At 38.0% G+C, this 24,990-nt stretch overlaps 1 protein-coding gene across 1 annotated transcript in view; it reads right to left on the bottom strand.

Annotated features, from left to right (window-relative positions):
- The window catches only part of LOC111154584 (SH3 domain containing ring finger 1), a 191,482-nt gene that overhangs the window by 59,258 nt on the left and 107,234 nt on the right, over positions 1 to 24,990 (bottom strand). Inside the window, exons 3-4 of the mRNA XM_022514249.1 lie at positions 11,715 to 11,990; positions 10,839 to 10,934 (exon numbers count right to left, since the gene is read on the bottom strand). Coding sequence (XP_022369957.1) covers positions 10,839 to 10,934; positions 11,715 to 11,990 — 372 coding nt within the window. The remainder of the gene's footprint in view (positions 1 to 10,838; positions 10,935 to 11,714; positions 11,991 to 24,990) is intronic.

Below are 24,990 nucleotides of genomic sequence, written 5' to 3' on the forward strand. Positions count from 1 at the left end.
CTTGAGCTTGTGTCTTAGTCAAAAATAAAACTGCCGGGACACCTGGGTGGCTTAGTGGGTTAAAGCCTCTGCCTTCAGCTCAGGTCATGATCCCAGGGTCCTGGGATTGAGCCCGCATCAGGCTCTCTGCTCAGTGGGAAGCCTGATTCCTCCTCTCTCTCTGCCTGCCTCTCTGCCTACTTGTGATCTCTGTCAAATAAATAAATAAAATCTTAAAAAAAAAAAACAACAAACTGCCAATATTTATACTGACAGTCAATATGCCTTTGGTTTCACCAATGACTCTGCAATACTCTGGAAACAAAGAGGTTTTCTGACCTCCTCTGGCCAAATTAAAAAAAAAAAAAAAAAAAGCACTTATGTTTGAAACCTTTTTAGTAGCCATTCAATTACTTAAATCTCTAGCCTATAAGAACTCCTACACACTCTATGGCAAATAAAGAAGAAAGTAAGAGAAAGCATTTGGCTGATGCAGCTGCCCAGAAAGCAGCCCTCAATTCACCCCTAATATAATCAGGACATCCTTAACCTTGGCTGAGGCCTTAACCAATATGATGGGCCATCTTCTTTCTAACAGCACACTTGGCTGTCCAACAAAATGAGAAAAAAGTGTGTTTAACAGGATGCAAATTTAAACAAAAAGCAGGGTACCTGGGTGGTTCAGTCAGTTAAGTATCTGTCTTTGGCTCAGGTCATGATCCCAGGGTCCTGGGAAGCAGGGAGCCCATTTTTCCCTCTCCCCTCTGCATGTGCTCTCTCTTGCTTTCTCTCTCTCAAATAAATAAATAAAATCTTTTAAAGAAATGAAATAAACAAACAAACAAAAAAACAATGTATGGTTAGATCCAAATGGATGGCCAGTCCCCCCTGTATTAACAATAAATATACCCATGACTTAACTGATTAGAACACTGACAAAATGATCTTACAGGGAAAACAGTACTACTAGAAGTCATATCTCAAAGCCGCTTCCCAAGTATACCAGAAATGTAAAATTCGTCCAAAACATAAACCTAGAAAACCCATTCATTCCTCTATTGGACATTTTCTCTTATCCTCAGGTCCCTTTGTTTTATGGCAAATAGACCTCACCCAGTTGCTGCCTTCTCAGGGACACAAATTTGTACTGGTAATCACCTGTATGCTTTCTCATTGGGTAGAAGTATTTCCATGCCACAGAGCCACAGCCTCATCAGTAGGCAAAATACTATTAGAAAATAAAGCATTTTTGCTTGTGGAATTCTCTCAGAGCTTCATGACAGAGGTTTCCATTTCACTGATCAGGTAATTCAATTTAGAAAATCTGGCCCAACCTACACTTTTATTGTGAACTTACCATCCCCGGTCCTCAGGACTAGTGGAATGTACCAATAGGATTATTAAAAAATCAATGGACAAAGTCCACAGAATCCTTTAAAATGCCTAGGCCCAGAGTTCTGCCCTTAGTACCACTCAATGTTAGGTCAACACCTACAGGAAAAAGCAGGTTGTCATCCTATGAAATGATCACTGGCAGACTTATGAGGCTAGATTATGGAATGTATGAACCACTTTTGTTAAAAGAACACCTTTTAGTCTACTGCAAGGAACTCATAAAAGCCCTCAAAATTAAAGTATAGCTCATTGAACAATCTTATCACAGCATGCTCCTGGGAGACAAAGACATACATTACTATGACCTCCGACTTGGTGATTATGTTTATTGGAAACATCATCTCCACGAAGATACCTTTCAGCTCCAACATTTAGGATCATACTGAATTATTAACCAATCCTTGTGCTGCTAAACTCAAGAGTATGGATTCATTTTAAAAGGGCGTCAATCCTGAATGGTCATCCCGAGCCTTTGGGGACCTCAAATTAAAAGTCTCCAGAGAGTGTAAGACCACCTTGAAGTCCACTCAGGCAGATTAGAAGCAAATGATACCTGATGTAGACTTCTTTCCAAGAATCTGGACCAGGCCTATATATTAAACTCTTCAGGGGCACATGGGTGGCTCAGTTAGTTAAGCATCTGCCTTCAGGTCAGATCATGATCACAGAGTCCTGGAATCGAGCCCAACATCCGGCTCCCTGCTCAGTGCGAAACCTGCTTTTCCCTCTCCTTCTGCTGCTCCCCCGTTTGTGTTCTCTCATTCTTTCTGTCAAATAAATAAATATTTTTTAAAAAAGTAAAAAAAAAATAATAAAATAAAAATAATAAACTCTTTAGCCAATGAATATTAATGAAATATTGGGTATCCTACTCCCTCTTACAGCAATAATTGCACTTTGCTTAATTTCTTCTTATTACTCCTGGTTTCAATTGTTTAACTCTGTTTAAAGAGTTCTGATTTTACTATACCCAAAGATGATCCCCTCATCCTACTCATTTTGTCCTCAGCCCACAGGGAAACTAGGCATAAAAGTACCCTTATTTGGTTATCCCACACTATGGACAAAGCCGGAAACTTATCTGATTTCTGGATATATCATCATCAGCCCCTTACCAACCATGGTAAAATAGCTGATCCCTTTGTTACACCTGTCAGTAATTTTCCATCCCTTCTGAATTACACCATAAACCAAATAACCCCTTCAAGCTCTACTTACTGTGTCAGAATAGTTTTGCTGCCAGGCAAAACAAATCCCCCATGCTTTGAGGTTCCTCCTATCTGAAGAAGTAGTTACAATATCCATGAGCTCTGCTTTATCAATGGTTTCACTCAAAAATACATATACTCCTAGTATGACTTGTCCTGGTCCTCTATTTAATACCTTCTCCCAACTAGAAATGAGATCTACAGGCTGGGCAAACAAGCCACTCAATGCCTGAAGAAATAATTACATTAACCTACATACAGATCCCTAGTTTGATCATATGCTCTCTTCCATACTGGTAAACGAATCCATAAATAACCAGACACTTGCAGATGTACTTTGTGTACCCTCAGGACACGTATTTGTCTGTGCATATAAAAATAAACCATAGATATTTGATTGTTTAGATAGTTGGAGACTCCCTGGACAATGTCTCCTGGGTAACTTAACAACTCCACTCACAATTCTTGAATTAATAGGTCAAGGTTCCCAGAAACCAGGAAGACAAAAAAGAGTCCTTAATATAATTGAGGATTACCCTGATGAAGATCCCTCTGTAAATGAGGACAACAGGTGTGGCCACTGCCAAGGCTGTGACCTCCCTGGAAGGGTCAACCCTTCAAAACAACCCAGTTTGGTGGACTTTTTAGCTCCTGGCTGGGATAGGAACTGCATGGAACAAACCCATGATATGACACCTATCCCAAACTACAAAAAGAATGGCCAGATCAAATGCTAGAGCCATTAGGACTCAAAAGAAATCTTTAGATTTTCCTTTCTGGGTGGTCCTGGACAACCATGTAGCTTTAGACTACTTATTGGATGCCCATATTGGATGCCCACAGAAGGAGTCTGTGCTATTACAAACACTTCCTGTTGCACCTGGATTTATACATCCCACCAGGTGGAATTAGAGACAACTAAGCTTTTCAAACTCCCCAAATCCCTAAAAGGAACTCATTCCCCTGGAATAACAAGCTGGGTTAACCTTAGATTTCCATATTTATTCAGCTGGCTCCCAACTGGGATGGGGACCATCCTAAGAAAGGGACTACAAATAATATTACTCATTGTTTTATTAATCTGTTCATTTTTTAGTTTTAGTGCAACTATTAACTCTCTGCCTTTCTCAATGTTGTACCATGATTCAGGAAACCAAAATTATTGCTCAACAGCTTCTAATGGAAGGCCAAGCCTAATCACTTGGACTTCTTGATACTCCCGTCATAAATCTGATAAGCTGCTTAAGTGAGGACAATGCCTAAACCTTGTCTCCTGAAAACCTCCCTGTTGTGCGAATGGGGTCATAAGCTCTCCCCAAACATACCAATCACCCTACCTCTACTTTCCTTCCTCTGTGGGACATGACTTTCTAAGAATGAGCCTTCCTAGAGCTGAGGATGCCTACACTAATGTTGGATGACGTACTAGCTGGTCATCACATCGTTCCAAGGAAAGATCTCAATCAAAGGGGAGAAATGTGAAAGAAGCATCAAAATGGAGTCAGGCTTGCTAGGAGAGCTATTTAAAATGGAGCCAGGGGGCGCCTGGGTGGCTCAGTGGGTTGAGGCCTCTGCCTTCGGCTCAGGTCATGATCTCAGAGTCCTGGGATCGAGCCCCGCGTTGGGCTCTCTGCTCAGCGGGGAGCCTGCTTCCTCCTCTCTCTCTGCCTGCCTCTCTGCCTACTTGTGATCTCTGTCTGTCAAATAAATAAATAAAATCTTTAAAAAAAAATAAAATGGAGCCAGGAGGACGTTAAGGAAGCAAGGCTTATTGCATGTCCCCACCTGAAAGAAAAGGTAAGCTTTAAAATATAGGTCACTGCCAAACCACAAGCATCCTGGGGCACCAGCTGCAACTCTGCCATTTCAAGAGAAATGAACTTTTTTCTTTTACTTACAAATGGACTTTTTGCTTAGTGATAGCCCTTAGCAACCAATCATGTACAGATAAGAATAGCTTCTACCTTTCAGTACCAATCATAACTCCTGACAAACAATTTATGTGGCTTTACTGGAAATCCCCTCTTGTGTTTAAAAGCCCTCCTCTTTTCTCCCCACTGTGGAAAACATTTTCAATTCCTGCTCAACTCTGAGTCTCTTGAATTGCAGTTCTCAGACCCCAAATAAAAGCCTCTGGTTTGCCCTTCAGTCTTGCTGCATTTCTCAATTAACAAAAGTATGCTGCTAAGCAACAGAATAATTCTCCCTTATTGAATAATATCTCTAAATTTCATTTGTAAAAATTAATTTGCTTCAGAATTGAAGGAAGAAGTGTGGTAAGCAACATAGCTAATCTTCCTCTCTAACTTTCCAACAACTTCTCTAAGTTTCTTTTATAGAAATTAATTTACTTCAGAATTAAGGGGGAAATTTGGATGTGAAGCAATATTGTTATTCTAACTTCCCCGAATTTTCCTACATTTCTTTTATTAAAAATTATTTCAGGGGTGCCTGAGTGGCTCAGTCAGTTAAGCATCTGCCTTCAGCTCAGGTCATGATCTCAAGGTCCTGGGACTGAGCATTGCATTGGACTCCCTGCTGAGCCCTTCCTGCTTCTCCCTTCCCCTCTGCGTGCCACTCCCCCTGCTTGTTCTCACCCTCTCTCTCTCTGTCAAATAAATAAATAAAATCTTTTTTAAAACAAGATTTCAATTAATAGAACATTTTACTTTGCAATTTTAAAGAAAAGAATACACAGAAAAATAAAAGATGATAAAATATCTTCTTATACTGTTCAATCAACTCTGATTATTAAATCAAGGTTAATAATCATGAACCACTATTTCAGGGGCACCTAAGCGGCTCAGTCTGTTAAGCATCTGACTCTTGATTTTGGTTCAGATCATGATCTTGGGGTTGTGAGATCAAGCCCCAGGCTGGGCTCATGCACTGGTTGTGGAGACTGAAGATTCTCTCTTTCCCTCTCGCTTTGCCCCTTTCCCCACCCAATCTCTCTCCCTTCTCTCTCTCTATCTCTTTCTAAGAAAAACAACTATTATTTTGGTCTTCTCTTATTATTCTCTAGAGCAAACTCTTTACGTTGAGAAAGAAAGTTATTGCTATTCTGAACTCCTTCAAGGGTCAGTCACCTTGGCAACTTTCAACTATGTACCTAAACCTTTACTTCTTATTTCCTGGAGCACAGATGATAGCTCCCAGTTCCTTGACTCTGTAGAGGAGAAAGCTAGCACTCCTACCCTTAAGGCCACTTGTGCTCTCTGAGACCTGCACATACGATTTTTCCCTTTTAGGGCTGATAACAATTCTCTTCCCTAGCCACAGAAGCATCTCCCAAGATTTGCCTGTGGGTTGCTCCTAAAAGTTGAAAACAGCAAACACTTCATCAAATTGTATACTTTAAATATGTGCAGTTTAATGTATATCACTTATAACTCAATAATGTTATTTTAAAGAATGAGGATCCCTGACAATAAGGTCACCCATCTCTGCTCAAAGAAGCCAAAGGAATAGTCCTTAGCGGTGAAAATTCATCTCAGAAAGTATGAGGGAGGCATCTGTACATTAGAGATAAATAATCAGTAAGGGCTTCACGATCTAATGCATAGAATATTGTTATCATTACTTGGTCTAGAAAAATTCTAAAGTAGGCACAACCAAATACTCACCCAACCTCAACAATTAAAAAAGAAAAAAAAAATCTCACTAAGGTCACACAACAGACCTTTTAGTCTTTGAGAAACAGAGCTTCCTGAAATAACACTAAGATAAATCAGTGATGAACTAGATGCCTAGGTAGTGAATGATGGGAGTATTAGCTGAAAAATGTAAAAGTTGTCAAAATCTAAAAACCAAGTTGGTTTTGGCTTAGAACCTTTCACTCTGAAGGTTGTTAGGTTGCTCATTCATTCATAGAACCAATATTTAGTGAGAGCATACAACGGGCAGGAGCTATACAAGGATCTCAAGGGACCAAGGTAAACCAGAAAGAAGATAAAGTGCTACCCTTAGTAGCTCACTTCCTAATGGGGGCTGGGAGATAATGACCACATCAACAAGTATCTCAAAACAGTTGAAGAGAATATAAAATGCTGTAAGGGAATAATAACAATGGGAATAATAATCACAGCTATCACTTACCCAGCTCTGACTAGGCACTAGAGCACTGCTTATAAGTATTGTTGGAATTAACCCACCCTATGGAGTGGTTCTATTGTATGAATGAAGACACAAGGACCAAAGGCACTTAGACACTTAGTGGTAGAGCAAAGACTTGAATCCCACCCATCTGGGATTCTAGAGTCCAAGTTTTTCCTCACATCACACTACAGGTGTGTAAGATAAAGCAACTGCAAGAGGAGGAACTACTTTAGATAAAGGGGTAAGGAAAAGTCTGTCAGAAGAAGTGACAGATCTAAAAAATGAGAAACGTAGCCCTTTTTTCCGGCAGTAACTAAAGAGTAGGCATAGTTGTTTATTGGGCCATACCTACTTCATGCCATCTGCGCATAAGGAATGCTTATTTTTATACTACATCTATAGCAGAGGAGCAGGTTGCTAAATAATTTTTTTGTTGCTGTTTAAAAAAACTGGGCAAGTGATATTTCAAATGAATGATTAAGAACCAAAATAAAATGATAAACTTAATAAAAATTTATAGTTCACCAGAATCTACAAAGCACAATGGTTGAGAAACATCTCAAATCCCATATTTAGCATGTACTTCATTCAAACTTTTTTGCTTGCTAAGAATCTTGTCATACTTGTTCACACAACTGCTAAACTTGAATGAGTCAGCTCTGAATTAATGACATTGTTAAAGTCTTCTACCCTATTTTGCAGAAGAGTGGTATTTTTGAACAAATAAAGAAGAAAGCTACTGATTTCTTTTTTATACTGCATTCAGTCCTTGACAAATACACCCTTTTATACATATCCTGGCATGGTGTCTTCAAGAATTCTCCAGATTTCCCTAAGAAACCCCTACCCCTTTCAGCTTTCCAGCTTGCTCAACTCTAGGTAGATCCTGTCTAAGCAGAATAGAATCCACCATCTCTATGGCTCAACCCCCATCTTAGGAGCTTAAACAAAGGCTCCACGGGAAGAATTCAAAGCCATTTATACAGCTATTCTTTGCCCTACTTACTCTCCTCAGCCACAGGCTCCCACTCTATTCAAACCATGAAGAATTTTTTACTTTAATAAAGGGTCATTTATTTGTGGCTATACCACACCACAGTTCTACTCCCTTATTCTAATACAGGTACAGATTGTACTACACACTTATGGGGTGTTGAGGGAGAAGAGAAAGAGAAAGAAGATAAGAAGGGAGGGCAAACTATTCTAGCAGCAGTTCTATTTCTCAGTATCTCAATCCTGCCATTCAATTCTCTTTACCCATCCCTACTGCTCAGCTCCTTTCAATTTACCCCACCCCCTAATTCCACAGCTGAACCTCTGACCCCACGATTCTACTCCAGGTCTATAATCCTATCCCTAAGCCCACCGTGTGCAGAGTTTCTGCCACAACCAAGTTCCTTGAGCATTTCCATTAGCAGTGCCAACCAGCAGGATTTGAGGGGGAGTTCCAGCTTCTGCTGACAGGCCCGTGGAGATCAAAGATGTCAGTCTGAGACTCAGAATTCAATTCTGAACTCATTTCTTTCATTATACGTACTCGTGAGATTCTTTTATTTGATCATTACTATACTCTGCCATATTCTGGATTACAGTCTAATATGAGCTCCAAACCACTATGCATAAAACATAGCAGTGCCAGACCCTTCAAAATGTTATACATTTGATCCTTTCAGAACATCTGGGGGCGGGGGGAAGGTAACGGTTTTTGGAGCACTGTGAAAAAAGCAAAAGCACCTAACAATCATGGAGACTTAAATGCCTATTTATAAGACAAAGAAAAAGTTTTACAATTGGATTTTTATAACATAGCCTGTTTTTATACTGGGAAGAGTCTGGACCCTAAGTATTTTACAGAGCAAGAGAAAGACCATTTCAGGAAAAAGGCTCAGTTTTTGATTCCTTATAGTTGGCTTTACCCCATCTAAGATTGCCTTATAAGACAGTCTATGTTTTATTTAAATAGTTGAATTTTGATAGGTTGCTATTGAAATCTGCCCCCCACATTCCCCTGAGGGCTTAACCAGGTGTTACTAATCCCCAGATGCTCTGCTCCTAGCAGAAACTTCAATCTGATGGCCTGACATCAAAGAAATGTTCATGATCTCTTAGAGATAGATGATTTGTTTATCTCATCTCAACTGGTGAAATTCTGGTTCCAATGAGAAAAATACTCATTTGAAAGAAAGGAAGCAGAAGAATGAAAATAACTTCCACTTGGGCAGAAGTTTTTCTTCCCAACTTAAATTAGAATAAATAATCCTAATGACCTGAGTGACTCAAAATGACTCTGGATTTGCCAGGGGTGGATCTTTTATGCCTATCTGCACAATTCTACACCTGCTCAACAACAAAAGTATAGCAATCCTTTTTCAGGCATCACAAACCAAGTATTGGCATGTAATATTGATAATACCTAACAAGTAAAGACAAGCTTTCATTACTAATCTTGTGCTTACCCATGCTTTTCAGTGTAACTATTCATACACTTGGAAATGCTTGTAATTTTCCATGACCCACAGCTAGAATATATAAATAATATACAGAAAGGATTGCCCAGGAGTTAAGAATTTTTTTTCTGTTGTTTACTTTCAAAGGAGAAAAAAATGTTTCAATAAACAGGAACATATGGGTAAAATTCAAGGCTCATACATGGTATGAATTATTTTTCCATGGGTATACGGTAGTCAAACTGATTTTTAACAAAAACTTTGGCAATCTTACCGTCTACGGGAAAAACGGAGTGCTAACTACAATGGCACGATTTATTGTTTAAGTTTTCAAAATCATACCAGAACAAATGGCTCAGATAAAAAGATGGAAAAATAAGTAATGATGGTTTCTCTTTTTTACATGCTTAAGATACATGCTTTGATATCTGAAAAATGACAGAATTACTTTTAATTCCCCCAAATAATCTGTTCTCTCTTACTTTTTGGCTCTTGCACATGCCAGTCTTCCTGCATGGATAGTTTCCTTGCCATAAAAATGTACCTCTTCCATTTCTCTTGGTTAACACTTATTTACCCATCACATAGATATACACTAAGAACTCACTTCTTCCAGACTTCTTCTGTGACCTTAGCTAACACTGTGTGGTTGTTTGCACTGTGTCTCATTCTTTAAAAACGCCTTCAACTTATTTTCAGCAAGAGATTCTTATGACTAAAGGACATGAATGTTTATGACATATGATGTAATGCAGGCCTATTATAAATTGTAACATCCTATTTAATTTTTAATTTGTGTTATTCTTTAAAATAATAGAACCATGTTATACCTACTCTCTATAAAGACTTTACTGAGTCAGGCTGGCCATAACCTTTCTAAGTAAAGCTGATTAAGTTGGGGGGGGGCACCTAGGGTGTTGCTGGGATAACAAGGGGGAATAGTCATTCCCTTACGTCATGTTTATTAGAGGCCTACTCTGCAAATCACCATTCTAGTTCTGATGATGTGGCAGATAAGGAAAGAAATAAGTAAACAGTCATACACTCACCTGCCACCTTACTCAGAAGTTTATCAACCTTCTGATCCCAAAGCTGGCAAATGGAATAGAACACCTGGAAACAATATAGGTACTGATAGGAAGCATACAGTAATATTTAACAAGACATAGGAATGCTTTTAGCAGGGGGGACACAGTGAAAACTTTCAAACATTTCAGAGTCTTCAGTAACTGTAGGCAGGATGGAGCAATTCTTCCTAATCCATCCAGTGATCTGGAACAGGGTATTCCCAGTGCTTTGTGTTGTGAAGACAATTTCTTCTTCTCCACCTTCTCTTCCTCCTCCTCCTTCTTCTGTAGGCTAGGTTTTTGTCTTTCTTTTTTTTACTCCAGTTTTATTGCGATATAATTGACATATAACATTGGATTCATTTAAGGTGTACAACCTAATGATTTGCTGTGTGTATACATTGCAAAATGATTGTGAGGCCTTCTTTTTTCTTAATTTTAAAAAATTTTTTTAATTAAAAAAAAATTTTTTTTTTTTTTAATAGGTTCCACGTTCAATGACACTGAGATTAAAAGTCACATGCTCTACTGACTGAGCCAGCCAGGTGCCCCTGGAAGGACTTCTTAATACCCAAAATGCACAAATAAGATTTGTTTACTAAGCTGAGTACTAACAGGATTGAATTTTCTGCAGATTAACTTACCTCAACATATGAAATCGGAAATATTCCTATTTTGTCTGCCAGCATTCCTTCGGCCCAGTTTTCATCCACTCTACGGATCACAGTCAGAACATCATCCTGAAGAAACAGCAAAATTAGTCTATTTGATCCCACATTAAGCTTGTCATTTAATTTTCATTTTCAATAAAGGAGCTCAAGTTTTAAGAGTACATGAATTAAAATGCTATAACATATCTTTAGTACACAAATCCAGCGCTGTCACTATCAATCAAGAGCATTGGAAAACTATGAACTCTTTCTATACAGGGGTTGGCTGTTTATTACAGCTTCAAATGCCACCCATCCCAGGCTCCTGAACTTCTGTTTTAGATCAGTTCTCAGGCTCTTCTCATGTTCTCGCTGATAATATACCAAATGGCCATTTAAATGCATATCCTACTGCTTTTCTTTATAAAAAACACTATTGTGTTTATCTATACTTAAAATTCTAAAGCATTTTTATCAATTCAGTAGATACACTACTGTGTGCTTTCAGTAGAGAAATTTATGTATAAAATAAGGAAATAATGATGTTTCATTGTGTTATTAATAATTCAGTAAATTAAAATCCCTAAGTGGCAAACACACACCCTGTAAAGTGGCTTAGAATTAAATTTAGGCTCTAAATATGAAAATGACACCACACAGAACATCAACCAAAATTATCTTTCATATAAGAACAGCCTATGCACAAAATTACTTTTTGTGACTTAAGAAAATTGCTTCCAGGTATTTTTCAAAGCACAGTGAAATACTAAAGCTATTTTATCATTTTACAAAAGGAAATACAAGTCATATTCCTGCATATTCAGGTCCAGAGGAAGAGGTGGTGAACAGAAAATCTCATTCTAAATTTACCTTTGCAAATGGAAGGCAATCTTTGTCTGCTTCCTTGTCTTTCACTTCAAAGTCATAAAGTGCTTTGCACTGAGGTGGGGGCTGAGGTAACGGTTTGATAATCTGCACAAAATTTGTGGGGAAAAAGCCATGGATCCCGTTGACTTCCCCATGGTACCAATTTTCATCCACTTGTCGCCGCAAAATGATGATGTCACCTTTGCTGAACTTAAGGTCTCCAGGCTCTTTCCCTTCGTAGTTGTATAACGCTTTGGCACAAGGTAACTGAGGTATACCCTTAAGGAAAGAGATGAGTTTTAATTAAAGAATGATCAAAAACGTCTGGAAATTTAACTGTATTATTATTTTCAGACAAAGTCAACTCAACATAGCATGCAGGTCTGGAGTTTAGTGGGTGGGAAAATGAAACACGAGGAAGTCACACATGATCCAAGTTTTCAAGGATACAGAAGAGAGCCAGGCAAAGCTGAGAGAAGAGTGAGGCATTCGAAGTAGAGGGGACAGCACCAGCAAAGACATGGAGCATGCTGTGCAGAGGGACTGGAGTTTTATAGAGAACACGATGTTCCTGGAGAAGAATTATGGAATATAAAGTGTAGGAGAAGTAGGCAGAAGGTAACTCATGGAGGGTCTTGAATAATGTGTTAAAGAGGCTCAACTGCTGTGTCTGTTCAGCAATGACAAGCATTCACAGGTTTGAAATACAGATGGCCATGGTAAGAAGCATGTGTCAGGCATCAGAGTGGGAAACGGACGAAGGAGAGAGGCAGACAGCTCTGTGCAAAGCACAGGCATAAACTACTTGAAAAATTTTTTTTTACAGCCTAATCTTTCTAATGAAGCAGAGTATTAGAAAGCATTACTCATTGTACTGATGTCTCCCTGGGCTCCTCCATCTCCCCACTCCCCCTGAAAAATGGATCAAAGTTTTATACTCTTGAGGCAACAGAACTTCATAATATAGTTTTTAAAATTACTTTGGTTTCTAGTCAGAGATTTAGAGTCTGGACTATTCCTAAGCCAAACTTTTTTTGCTAAATATTTTTGTTTGGCTTAAGAGGAATAGCCAGTTCTTGGCTCTCAAAATGCTATTGGCAGTCATCTTGTGTTGGCTTGATCCATGTGATGTTGCGTCTGCCTAATGAGAGCTGTTCTAGAGGCCAATATCCTGAGAAGGCAAGAGTTGAGCCTTCCAGAAGTTCTGAAACCCTCATGTGCCCTCTGACTTTTGGACCCTACCTTAAGATCTTGCCTAGGAAGGCATAACTCCTGTTATCCAGCCATGACCTAATCTTGTAAACAATTCTGCTGTGCCCTTTGTGCCCTGCAGAAGGGAAATGCCCTCAGGAACTCTGGTGCCTCACAATCCTGTGAACTTTGGTCATATTCCCTTCAGTGTCCAACTCTGTGAAAGGATTATAATTTTTGTCTGCTCTCATGGAGATGCCTCACTGCATGCTCTATTACATATTTCTTAAAGTCTGGTTATCATAATATAACAGTATTTCCCAAGAGAGTTTTGAGGAAATAACAGTAAACACAGAAATGAATATCACTATGAAAGAGGGTAAGAGTGATTGAGCCAGAGACAGAGAACTGACCAAGTATTGTAATAAGCTAACTCTTGGAACATAGCTGATGGGACCATGATCAGGCAGTTTCAGGTAAGGGTTGGAAACACAGACTCCAGAAGCCTGAATGTCTGAATCTGAATCCACATTCAGCCACTTACTAGCTGTGTGACCTTGAGAAGGTTAACCTCTCTGTGCCTCAATTTCCTCATCTGGGTTGTTGTGAGGATTTAGTGAGTTAATGTATGTAAACCACTACAAAAAGCCCAGCAGTTAGGAAGTGCCTCATATATGAACTATGATTATCATCACCATTGCCCAGTAGGAAAAGACTTGTTCACCAGTAAAACACAGCACCTGAAAATGTATTTGTCTCTATGCAGCTGGATGCTTTTCCTTCTGGATGAATTCACATAGCAATTACATTTTTAATACATATTCACTATACAGCAATGCAAAGAATGATCCTCCTAGGAAGTACTGGGATTTCAAAATGTGCATTTCTGAAGCGCACATTTGTTTTCTAAGTGGAATCCATTCATCTTCTGGTTGAACAGAAGAAATTACAAATTCACTGACATGCACGGTTTAATAGGGGATGGCATTTTAGATGTGGCTGTAGTTCATCTTGACAGAGCTAATGTAAGGCACTGGAACCCTGCATGAATTAATCGAAAATCCTATTACAAACTCAGTGACAAATAACTCTATTCACCATTATGGCCTGTTCTCTCAATTTTTTCCCCACCTCAATTAGCTCTGTTTGGCCCACTCTGTCCAAATCCATGCCAGCCAAATCCATGCACCAAGATACAGATTTAGCACTCTTAGAAACCGCTCTGAACTGCTCCTTAAAGAGACCTGTAAAATTCCCCAAAAAACACAGTATGGTTCTTTTGTGACATGCTCATGTGGGAATTGAAGGAATTTATTTCTTCACAGATCATTTCCACACACCAGTGGCCCAATGGACTTATTAACTTTTCCACCGAAGCAAATCTATTAAGTATTCCAAAAATCATCACAGATTCTTAGTACAGTGAATGGCAAGGATAAAACTTATGATAACAGTGATATACATTATGGTTAGCCTAGTTACATCCTTGAGACTGCAACCTAAAATTGTTAATTCACACTGATTTGCTAAATTTTGACTGCTAAGGCTATTTCAGTGATCAATAACCACAGAGAAAGAACCATAAAGCTTATGGCAATCTAATCCATGAGCAGACATTTGTGCATCTGGCTGTGTTTTTCTATGGTGTTCTTTTTCAATTAAATTCTAAGGCTAAAAAGCCAGTTTGTGTCAAGTTTCTCAAAAGAAGGTTTCCTATATTAAATAAAATGAATTCTACTCTGATTTCAAATCAAGCGAGTTCAGTGATCTTTAAAAGACTTATTCCCACACAGACTGCAAATGATTAAGGATAAATGGTCAAATGACTTGGAAGAGAAATAAAAGAATGCATTTTCCTTTTACAACATCTGAAGAATAAAGCCAAAACAATTGGTTTGATAGCTTCGGACTACTCTTCTGGGTAAAATACGTCCGGGGCCCATGGAGGCACTGCCTTCTCATTCATCTCCTTAGAAAGGTCTGGGAGTCATGTCATCGCCCAGGCCCTTTGCCCTCTGTGCCTTCGGCAGGCTTTCCAAACTGCTGCCTTTCTTCTGTATCCTCTCATCAGCGCAAGGCCCCCGAGGATCTGTGGAGCTTACATTTCACTTGGCTACACATGAAAGGGAGGCTTAAAAGGAGAGAAAGCCAGAGAGAAACTGACTCTGCAGTCTAACCTTGGGCTTGCAGCTGTCATTCATGCTGCCCCCTTTATCAAAAACCTTGGCAATTTTAGACAGGTGAGCTATTATAATAGTTCTTAATCTGAAATACATTTCAATAAATAGTGACTACTCTGCTCATATAAAAGTGGGCCAGTTTTACTCCAAGCAATTTTGCTTCTACATTATGTATACAGATATTGAATATAACATTAAAATCCTTACGAGACCTGCACACAAATATTTTTGATTAAACACTCCACACTCCATTTTTGTATCATCAAGTATATTCCAATATATCTGGCAAAGTACTACTTGATGATGTAGCTGAGATTCTGATGGGTAAATAAAACATTCACTGCCAATTTATTTTATAGACTCTAAATGCCAATGCCCAGATACACATGCAAGACAGCCTCTTTAAATTCAAATCCCTTCATGCATTTCTTACTGCTCCATAAAGTAAAAAAGATTCAATGACCTACTAAAAAGAATATCTGGAAGATACTCTTGCCGTAGGAACAGCATCACAATGTGTATAATTTAATAATTTAGTTAGATGTAAGTGGGCACAAACTATGGCTGATTTCTACTTGACTTTCAAAAACTTTCCAGAAAGAATTGAAGCACAAAGAAATTACAATAAGAGAATTACTACACACATATTAAGTAGCAAAATGGGCTCAGAAAAGGATTTTTTTTTTTTAGATTTTATTTATTTATTTAACAGAGAGAGATCACAAATAGGCAGAGAGGCAGGTAGAGAGAGGGAGGGAAGCAGGCTCCCTGCTGAGCAGAGAGCAAGATGGGGGGCTCGATCCCAGGACCCTGAGATCATGACCTGAGCTGAAGGCAGAGGCTTAACCCACTGAGCCACCCAGGTGCCCCAGGAAAGGATTTTTTAAAATGATCTTTGTAGAGGTGCCTCGGTGGCTCAGTCAGGTAAGCGTCTGCCTTCTGCTCAGGTCATGATCCCAAGGTCCTGGAATTGAGCCCCACGTTGGGCTCCCTGCTCAGGGTGGAGTCAGCTTCTCCCTCTGACCCTCCCCCCAACCTCGTGCTCTCTCTCGCTTTCTCACTCTCTCTGAAATAAACAAATGAAATCTTTAAAAAAAATACCATATCTAAAGGAAAAATAACTTAAAAGACAATTGGGTCAAGCTCACCAGCTTAAATGTATTGCACAATGTATGCAACTCCCATATTTCTGTGCCTCTGGTACTCCTCATGAATAGTAGACCGTGAACCCATCCTTGTGAAACTGTCTTCAGCGCCTCCTATGGAACACAGTATATGGTGGGCACTTGACACTAAGATATGGGAGGAGCAGGAATACGGAAGAAAGAATTTCATTCCCTGTTCCCAAAGGTTGCTGGGAAATGTGGAGCACACGAAGGTGCCACAGAAAAACCTGAGGAAATGGGAGCTCGTCTGCTAACTAGTGTCCACTTCAATGTGCCCTGGAAACATGATTAAAAACATGATCCATTCTGGAAATGGGCAGTTGAGTTTGTATGCTGGCATTTGAAAAATGTGAAACAAATTACACAGCAAACTACAGCAAACAAATATTTTCCTTTCAAACTTATCTGGTGGTTATGAGGAAATAGTCACGTAGTTGATAAATAGCTTTTTTTTTTTTTTGGCTGGCCTTAAAAAGGGAGTATCCAACTGACAGACAAATCATTAAAGAAAACAAATCTTACTGAATTTCTCTAAGGGAAGACAGCTATTGAGAATGCAGTCACGGAAATAAAATGCAGGAAATTTATGTCACTCGTTGCCCTGAATATGAATTTTCTGTCTCATCACATGTTTAATAATTACGATAGTATTTTTGCAAAGAGGAGGAAAAGTTATTCGGAAAAATTCTCTTCAGTAACTTGAGCTATATCATCTTGGGGACTCATGGCAGGATAAGGGATGTTTCCTGGTAAAAGGTCAAGTTTCTATTTGAAAAGCAGTTTGATTTCTGCCAAGAATCTGCCCCTGCCCTTTCCTAAACTTACTACCTGCCTGTGGGGGCATGGGACTAGATGGAGAAGAATGACCATGTATCAAAATTTTGTGTGGCCCTTGTCTAATCCTTACAGAAACCCAGAAAGGTAGGGAGAGTAAAAAATACAGAGGCAGAGGGGTGTGTGGGAGCAGGTTTTTAATATTAAATAGAAAGATCATGTAAGGCCTCAATGTAATTCAACAGCCTGTTTTTAGTTTTTTTTTTTTGGCCAGTGTTTTCATTAATATCCCAGAAAGAGATGCTCATATAATTTAGACATGACATTATATATGATAGTTCATAGTTTCAGAGTTAAAATAACATCAGAATAAACCCACACATATATGGGCAATTAGACAAAAGTGCCAAGGCACTTCTTCAATGTAAGAAAAGAAAATCTTTTCAACAGATGGTTCTTGGATAATTAAAAGCCCATATGGTGAAAAATGAGTCTTGACTCCTACCTCCTATCATACACAAAAATTAATTTGAGATGAATCCCAAAACCAAATGTAAAGTTAAAACTAAGTTTGACAGAAGAAAGCACAGATTATCTTAGTGATTAGGTAGGTTAAAAAAAAAAAAAAAAACCCACAAACATAAAAATTTATAAATTGGACTTCATCAAAATCGAAAAATTCTGTCCATCAAAAGACAATTTTAAAAAAAGTCACACAAAGGGAAAATTATTTGCAATACATATAACTGACAAAGGATTTTAATCTGGAAATATAAAGAACTTCTGTAAATCAACAACAAATAATGCAATTTAAAAAAACAGACAAAATTAAGATATAATTCAAAAAGGAATTTATTACATAGTCATGTAAAGGTATTCAGTGTCATTAGTCATCAGGAAAATGCAAAATAAAACCACAATGAGATATTCTTTCACAACCATTAAAATGATTAAAATTAAAAAGACAGACAATAGGACCCCCAGGTGGCTCAGTTTGTTGAGCATCAGACTCTTGGTTTTGGGTCAGGTCATGATCTCATGGGTTGTGGGATGGAGCCCTGTGACAGGCTCTGACCTCAGCACCAAGTCTGCTTGGGATTCTCCATCACCTCTCCCCTTGCCCCTCCTCCCACTCTTTCTCCCTCTCTCAAATAAATAAATAAATCTTAAAAAAAAAAAAAGACGACTGACAACAGAAAATGTTGTCAAAGATACAGAGCAAATAGAACTCAAATACATTGATAGCGGGAGTCTAAAATGGTACAACCACTTTGGAAAACTGTTTGACAATTTATCAAGTTACTCCTACACCTACTCTATGACCTAATAATTCTAATCCTAGATATTAACCAATAAATGAAGACATATATCCACATAAAGACAAGGAACAGAAACTCTCACAGCAGCAATATTCATAATACCAAAAACTGAAAACCAAAGTCCATCAACAAGAGAACAATGAAATCTTTAGTTATCAAAAAAAAAAAAAAAAAAAAAAAAAAAAATTAGTGGGGCACCTGGGTGGCTCAGTGGGTTAAGCCTCTGCCTTCCACCGAGGTAATGATCTCAAGGTCCTGGTATCGAGCCCTGTGTCGGGCTCTCTGCTCGGCGGGGAGCCTGCTTCCCTGCCTCTCTCTGCCTGCCTCTGTGCCTACTTGTGATCTCTGTCTGTCAAATAAATAAATAAATAAAAATTTAAAAAAATCACTGATACACATGAGTGAAAAAAAATCAAAATTAATACTATATAATTAATACTACATAATTACTTCATATGACTTTCAGAATAGGTAAAACCAATCTATTATAACAGAAATCAGAACAGTTGTGGTCTGTAGGGGTCGGGGAATGAATGGAAGGGTGTGTGATGAAAATTTCTGAGATTAGAGATAGATTCCATATTTTGAATGGGATGTTGATTATCTAGGTGTACAAATGTGTCAAAACATATTAAACTGTACGCTTAAGAATTGCAATTCACATAGGTTAATTTCAGCTCAATATTAAAATATATAAAAAAATAAACCAGTAGCAGGACTTAGAAAAAAATGAGAAATAACCACATACACCAAATAAGTGACTATGTATGCACATGGAGGAAAAGATACAAAAGTATCACAGTGAATAACCACTTACAGCAATCAAGAAAATGGCAAGACTGGAAAAATAAGAGATCTGAAGTCCAGAGGTATGCAGATCAGTGCCTAGAAAGATGGCTACTTTTTGAAAAGGAAATCTATCACCAATGTACAGAGTATGTGTATGTAATGTAGGGTCTCTGCTACAATCTCACCCAACACTTAGCACCAGTCAGCCACTCACTAGATATCCAAGTTACATTCTGAATCCCATAAACAAAGTGAACAGAGAGCTGCATTGTGTTCCATGGGGAGTGGTACAAATGATAAAAGTGTTGGAAAATATGACAGAAAAGCTGCAGAAAGTGAGATGTATCAGTGGGTCAGTATTAAAGTGGTGTTCAAATACAATGAAATGGTGTTACACAAGGAAAGTAAGCCAGCTTCATATTCATTGAAGAAAAAATAAAGGCTTAAATTGATGCATGCATTATTTAAGTTGGATAAAAGAATTTCCTGACAGTGAGGGTTGTTAAATATTGCAGTAGATTTTGATATATCTTTCACTGGAGACTTAAAAAATAGGACAGTCTCACAAGTTTGGTTCTGCCCAAAGGCAAAGGAACAAAGATTATGATGTGTGTTCTCTAGTAATGCTATGATTTCTTTGGCAATCAGACCATTTGAAAGAATAATTTTATTCTTTTTCTTTTTAAAGATTTTATTTATTTATTTGACAGAGAGAGAAAGAGAGAGAGAGAGAGAGAGAGAGAGAGAGATCTGCCTGCCTCTGCCAGAGAGAGGGGGGGAAGCAGGCTCCCCACTGAGCAGAGAGCCCCATATAGGCCTCGATCCCAGGACCCTGAGACCATAACCTGAGCCGAAGGCAGAGGCTTAAACCACTGAGCCACCCAGGCACCCCAAGAATAATTTTATTCTTGATGATTTTGTCATTTGTTTCTTTTTTAGGAATGGAATCTCAAGAATAAAGAAAGTACTAAGGTATGAGAGAGGGAGCTGGGAGGGACATTGGGAAAAACAAAATGAGAACATGAATTAGCTTGTAGAAATCCAATCAAGCCAGCCTCAATACTCCAAAATCTATCACAACCTGTTGCAATATTATTAACAAAAGTAGAGATAAGCTCAGCTGTGGTCAGGCACACCAGGTCATCTTTTATCTCATTATTCTTGTTTATGTCAAAAAGGAAGACATTATATTATGGTGTATTACTGTTACTACCCTCCATAGGAGTGTTCTATCAATTAATTAACATGAAGTTTACATAGCAAAGACTGAGTAATTATTGCAGGATTATATCCACTTACTTTGAAATAAATCTGTTACAAGGATATAAAACCAATCCTGTGAAATCCATAGGGTAGAATCAAGATCTTTGAAACATAATTAAGTCTTCATTAAAAGAAAAAAAAACTCCTATCTCTATGCATATACTTTGGAATTTTGGCTATCAAAAATTTTAAAGTATTAACTGAATGTAGAAACAATTTTATAGTTCTGTCAACAAAGCTCTTTTACCTTTAAGTCTGTTGTAAAATGATACTTTAAAAATACCTGTAAATATTCTGCAATACTTAAATGAGTGCTACTAAAAATGCAAATTGCTTTTGCTATCTAATTTCTCTATTATAGGACTGCACAAGAAACGCTACTGTAAGGAAAAAATATTTGCAATGGACAATTTTATCAACAGATAATTATTTTTAGACAAGTAGTATATTGAAGCTCACCTCTAAAAAAAAGTAGTCCAATTTAAGTATACTGACCACTAAATATAGGAAACAAGAGGAACTTAAGGGGAAGAGATTTACTAACTAATCCAACACTGAAAAGCCCAAATCCAACTCTTCTACTTTCCCCTAAATAATTAAACAGTAGGGTATGAATTACAGGTATTTTCAACCAAAATGAACCATTATATAAAAATAACATATTGTTTTTTACATTTCTAGGAGATTAAATATATAGCAAAGAATGTAAAAATGAAGTGCAGAGTCCCATGTGTGCATCCAAGACTACTTTCAATAAGCCTGTCATACATACTACACAAATAAGATAAGAGATCATTCTAGCTATATTTTTAACAGAAAACTCGAGATAATGAGAAATTGATCATCTGAGATAGGCACTGGCAACAAATTAAATTACAGTTTTAAAATATCTACTACTATGGGACATCTGGGTGGCTCAGTCCATTAAGCGTCTGCCTTCAGTTTAGGTCATAGTCCCAGGCTCCTGGGATCGAACCCCACATTGGGCTCCCTGCTTGGGGAACCTGCCTCGGGGAACCCTCTGCCTGCCACTCCCTTTGCTGTGCTTGCGTGCTCTCTCTCTCTCTCTCTCTCTCTCTCTGTCAAATATATAAATAAAATCTTTTTAAAAAGTACATATCTACTAATATAAAATACTACATCTGTATGTTTTTAAAAAATTGTTTAACTAAATGTTTCTTTGGGTAAAGCAACTAGCTCTTCATGTGCACCAGGATGTGAGCGACTTGCGAGCAGGGTCTGGATGTCATTCATCTTTGTATCCTGACAGCCCAACACATGGCCCAGAATCAGCTCACTGGTTGACTGCTTTCTGGATGCCTCTTACTTCATTTCATCCTACAGAAATCTGCCAGATTCATCTTCTTAAAATACAGCTTTTACCAAATCATCTATCTGATTAACCTTTTCCTAATTCTGTTTCTAGGAATTTTAGTTCAAACCCTTTTCTCTGGCACTTACAATGCCCACAGTCTGACCCCAAACTATCTTCTCAAATACCTCACACTCCTCTCCAACAAGTATCCAACATTCTAACCAAATTAAATGCTCTCTAGTTCCCTGAATATGGTCCTTTTTTTCCCAGTCTCTGGGACTTTTCTCTGCCATTCCCTCCACACAAAGAGCCCTCTTCCCCAGACTGCATATCCACTTGTGAGAAGTCCTTTCAGCTTTCAAGACACAATTTAAACATTGTATTTCCCAAGTCCCCTTCCTTATTGTCCAATATAGATGTATATTTTCCTTTTCAGCCTCAAAAGATTTTGTTTACAAAAATCTTTGTTTGTTCCCTGTTGGCTTTATTGTACCTTTTATTACATATATTTGAGTACTTTACTAATAATGCTACCAGACTCAAAACAATTTGAGGGCAGGAATGGTCTCTCATCCCTTCACAGATCACTGCAGAGCCTACTGATGTATCTTATAGGTAGTAAACACATTTACTGAAATAAATTAGATCATTCCCTCCCTCTAGGCAATTCTTCTCATCAACTACATAATTCTAAGAAAGAGGAAGAAGCTCTCCACTTCTACCCTGCACCCTCTAGTCAAGTTAGCAGTCTGTGTCTGGTGCTTTACTCTAAGGAATTCTGCTTAGAAAAATAGTGGAGTGGCCAATGTGGTAACTGCCTGTATGTACCAGCCAAGCAGAAGGTCAGGCCACTGACATGCATGTCTACTTGTACTTTTGTTATTTTATCCGACCTAAGTAAAGAAGTCAAAGAAAGAGACTTACATCAGGGCAGTATTTTGCAATAGTGGGCTAAACCCATGCTTTTAATTGCTTGAATGACCTTTCCTAAGGTCATACTGAAATAACAAAAAGTATTTTTTTTTTTTTAATAAAACCACAGCAGTTCTAGAAAGAGGGAAAACAACCATTAGCATACCAGAAAATTTTAGGAATTTCTAGAAGAATGAAAGCAAGTGGAATCAGAGAAATTTCTATGTCTGGATTAAAAAATATACAGGGCAGGGCTAAATACCAAGATAGCAACCATCCTCATAAAGTCAAGTACATATCCCAAAAAGATAGAAAGAAAAAAGAAAAGAGATAAGAAAAAAAAAGAAAAAAGATAAGAAAAAAGATTAAAAAAAAGAAAAGAGATAAGAAAAAAAAGAAAAAAGATAGAGATAAAAAAAAAATTTAAGAGATATGGAAGATAGCTCTAAAAATGTCTAATACCAATCTAAAGTAAGAATCACTTTAAAACACTGTAAGAAAAAACACAGCAAGGGGGAAGAGAATAACGAAAGAAATAACAGGAACGGAAGAAAAGTTTCATGAGCTAAAGACACTGAAGAGCTGAGTTATAGCAGTCTCATCAAATACCAAACAGGGTTAATAAGGGGAAAAATTCTTATTTCGACACATCTCATTACACTGCAAAAGTCCAAAGACAAGGGAAAAATTCTAAAAGATTTAGGGCAAAATAGTTTACCAATGTGGAACGAGAATCTGAATTCTTGGCAGCAATACAGGATAAAAGACAATGAAAGAGCAATGCCTTTGGATTTCTAAAGGAACATGATTTAGAAAACTTTAGCGCTAAACTATTAAATATGTGTGTGGACAAAGGAAAGATACTCTTGAACATACAAAATCTCAGAAAGTTTATCCCCTGTGTATTTAAAAAAAAAAAAAAAAAAGTTCAAAGGCACCTGCATGGCACAGTTGGTTAGGCCTCTACCTCTTGATTTCAGCTTAGGTCATGATCTCAGGGACGTGGGATCAAGCCTCCCATCAGGCTCTACGTTTAGCATGAAGTCTGCTTGCAACTCTCTCCCCCTCTCCTTCCTTTCCCTACCCTCCCTTACTCTCTAAATAATAAATCCTTTTTTTTAAGAAGTCGAAGGAGGGATCTCCCATCCTACCCCCAGAAAACCCACAAAAGACTTGTAGAGAGAGGATATGTGATATAAGAAACATGGATGGCTAAATATGATCTAGAGGACATGAAGAAAATGGAAAAGAAATTTAAAGAGAATCTGTTGGACTAAGAAGCTGGATTCATCCTACCTACATTGAGGAAGGATCTGGTGGTACAGGTTATATCTCCTTTTTAATGGACCCAACTGCAGGGCAGTGAATAATTTTTTTTTTAATTTATTTGACAGAGATTACAAGTAATTTGAGAGGCAGGCAGAGAGAGAGAGAGAGGAGGAAGCAGGCTCCCTGCCGAGCACAGAGCCTGATGCGAGGCTCGATCCCAGGACTCTGGGATCATGACCTGAGCCGAAGGCAGAGGCTTTAACCCACTGAGCCACCCAGGCGCCCCGCAGTGAATAATTTTTAGATAATCACAATACCACAAACTGTTTTTATGGCATTTCAATTCATAGAATCAATCTCCAAACATAGAAAAGAAGAAGTACAGCCACATAATAGAATGTTCTAAACTCTGATAATATTAAAAAAAAACAAAATCAAGAGTTAGGGAAGGAGAGATGGGAAGTAGAAGTAATCTCAATTTTATCACTTGGTATCTGAAACTGATATTGTTGAAGGCTAAGAAATCACGAAAAGGAAAATTTATTCTTTGAGGCTGTACATGAAACCAGTAGGAGAACTAAACACCAGAAAACAGAATAAGCGCTTACCTCCGGAAAGCAAGATAAAGGCATGAGAGAAGGGATGCTTTAATTTTTTATTTTAGACTCTTCTGTGTGGTTATATATTTTCTAACTTGAACAGGTATAACTAAAAATAAGTACATTAAAAAAAGGAATGTAGTGTCTAAATTCTAATGTAGTCAATTATAAAGTTTAATTATCTTGTTTATTAAATAATTCAGGCATACAAATAAGATGGATACTATTAAAAATAGCCCTGTACAGCAACCTCTTCGACCTCAGCGGCAGCAACATCTTCCTAGGTACATCGCCAAAGGCAAGGGAAGCAAGGGCAAAAATGAACTATTGGGATTTTATCAAGATCAAAAGCTTTTGCACAGCAAAGGAAACAGTTAACAAAACCAAAAGACAACTGACAGAATGGGAGAAGATATTTGCAAATGACATATCGGATAAAGGGCTAGTGTCCAAAATCTATAAAGAACTTAGCAAACTCAACACCCAAAGAACAAATAATCCA

The sequence above is a fragment of the Enhydra lutris genome, unplaced genomic scaffold (assembly GCF_002288905.1).
Source record: "Enhydra lutris kenyoni isolate GAN:26980312 unplaced genomic scaffold, ASM228890v2 scaffoldscaffold3, whole genome shotgun sequence".
NCBI classification, from domain to species: domain Eukaryota; kingdom Metazoa; phylum Chordata; class Mammalia; order Carnivora; family Mustelidae; genus Enhydra; species Enhydra lutris.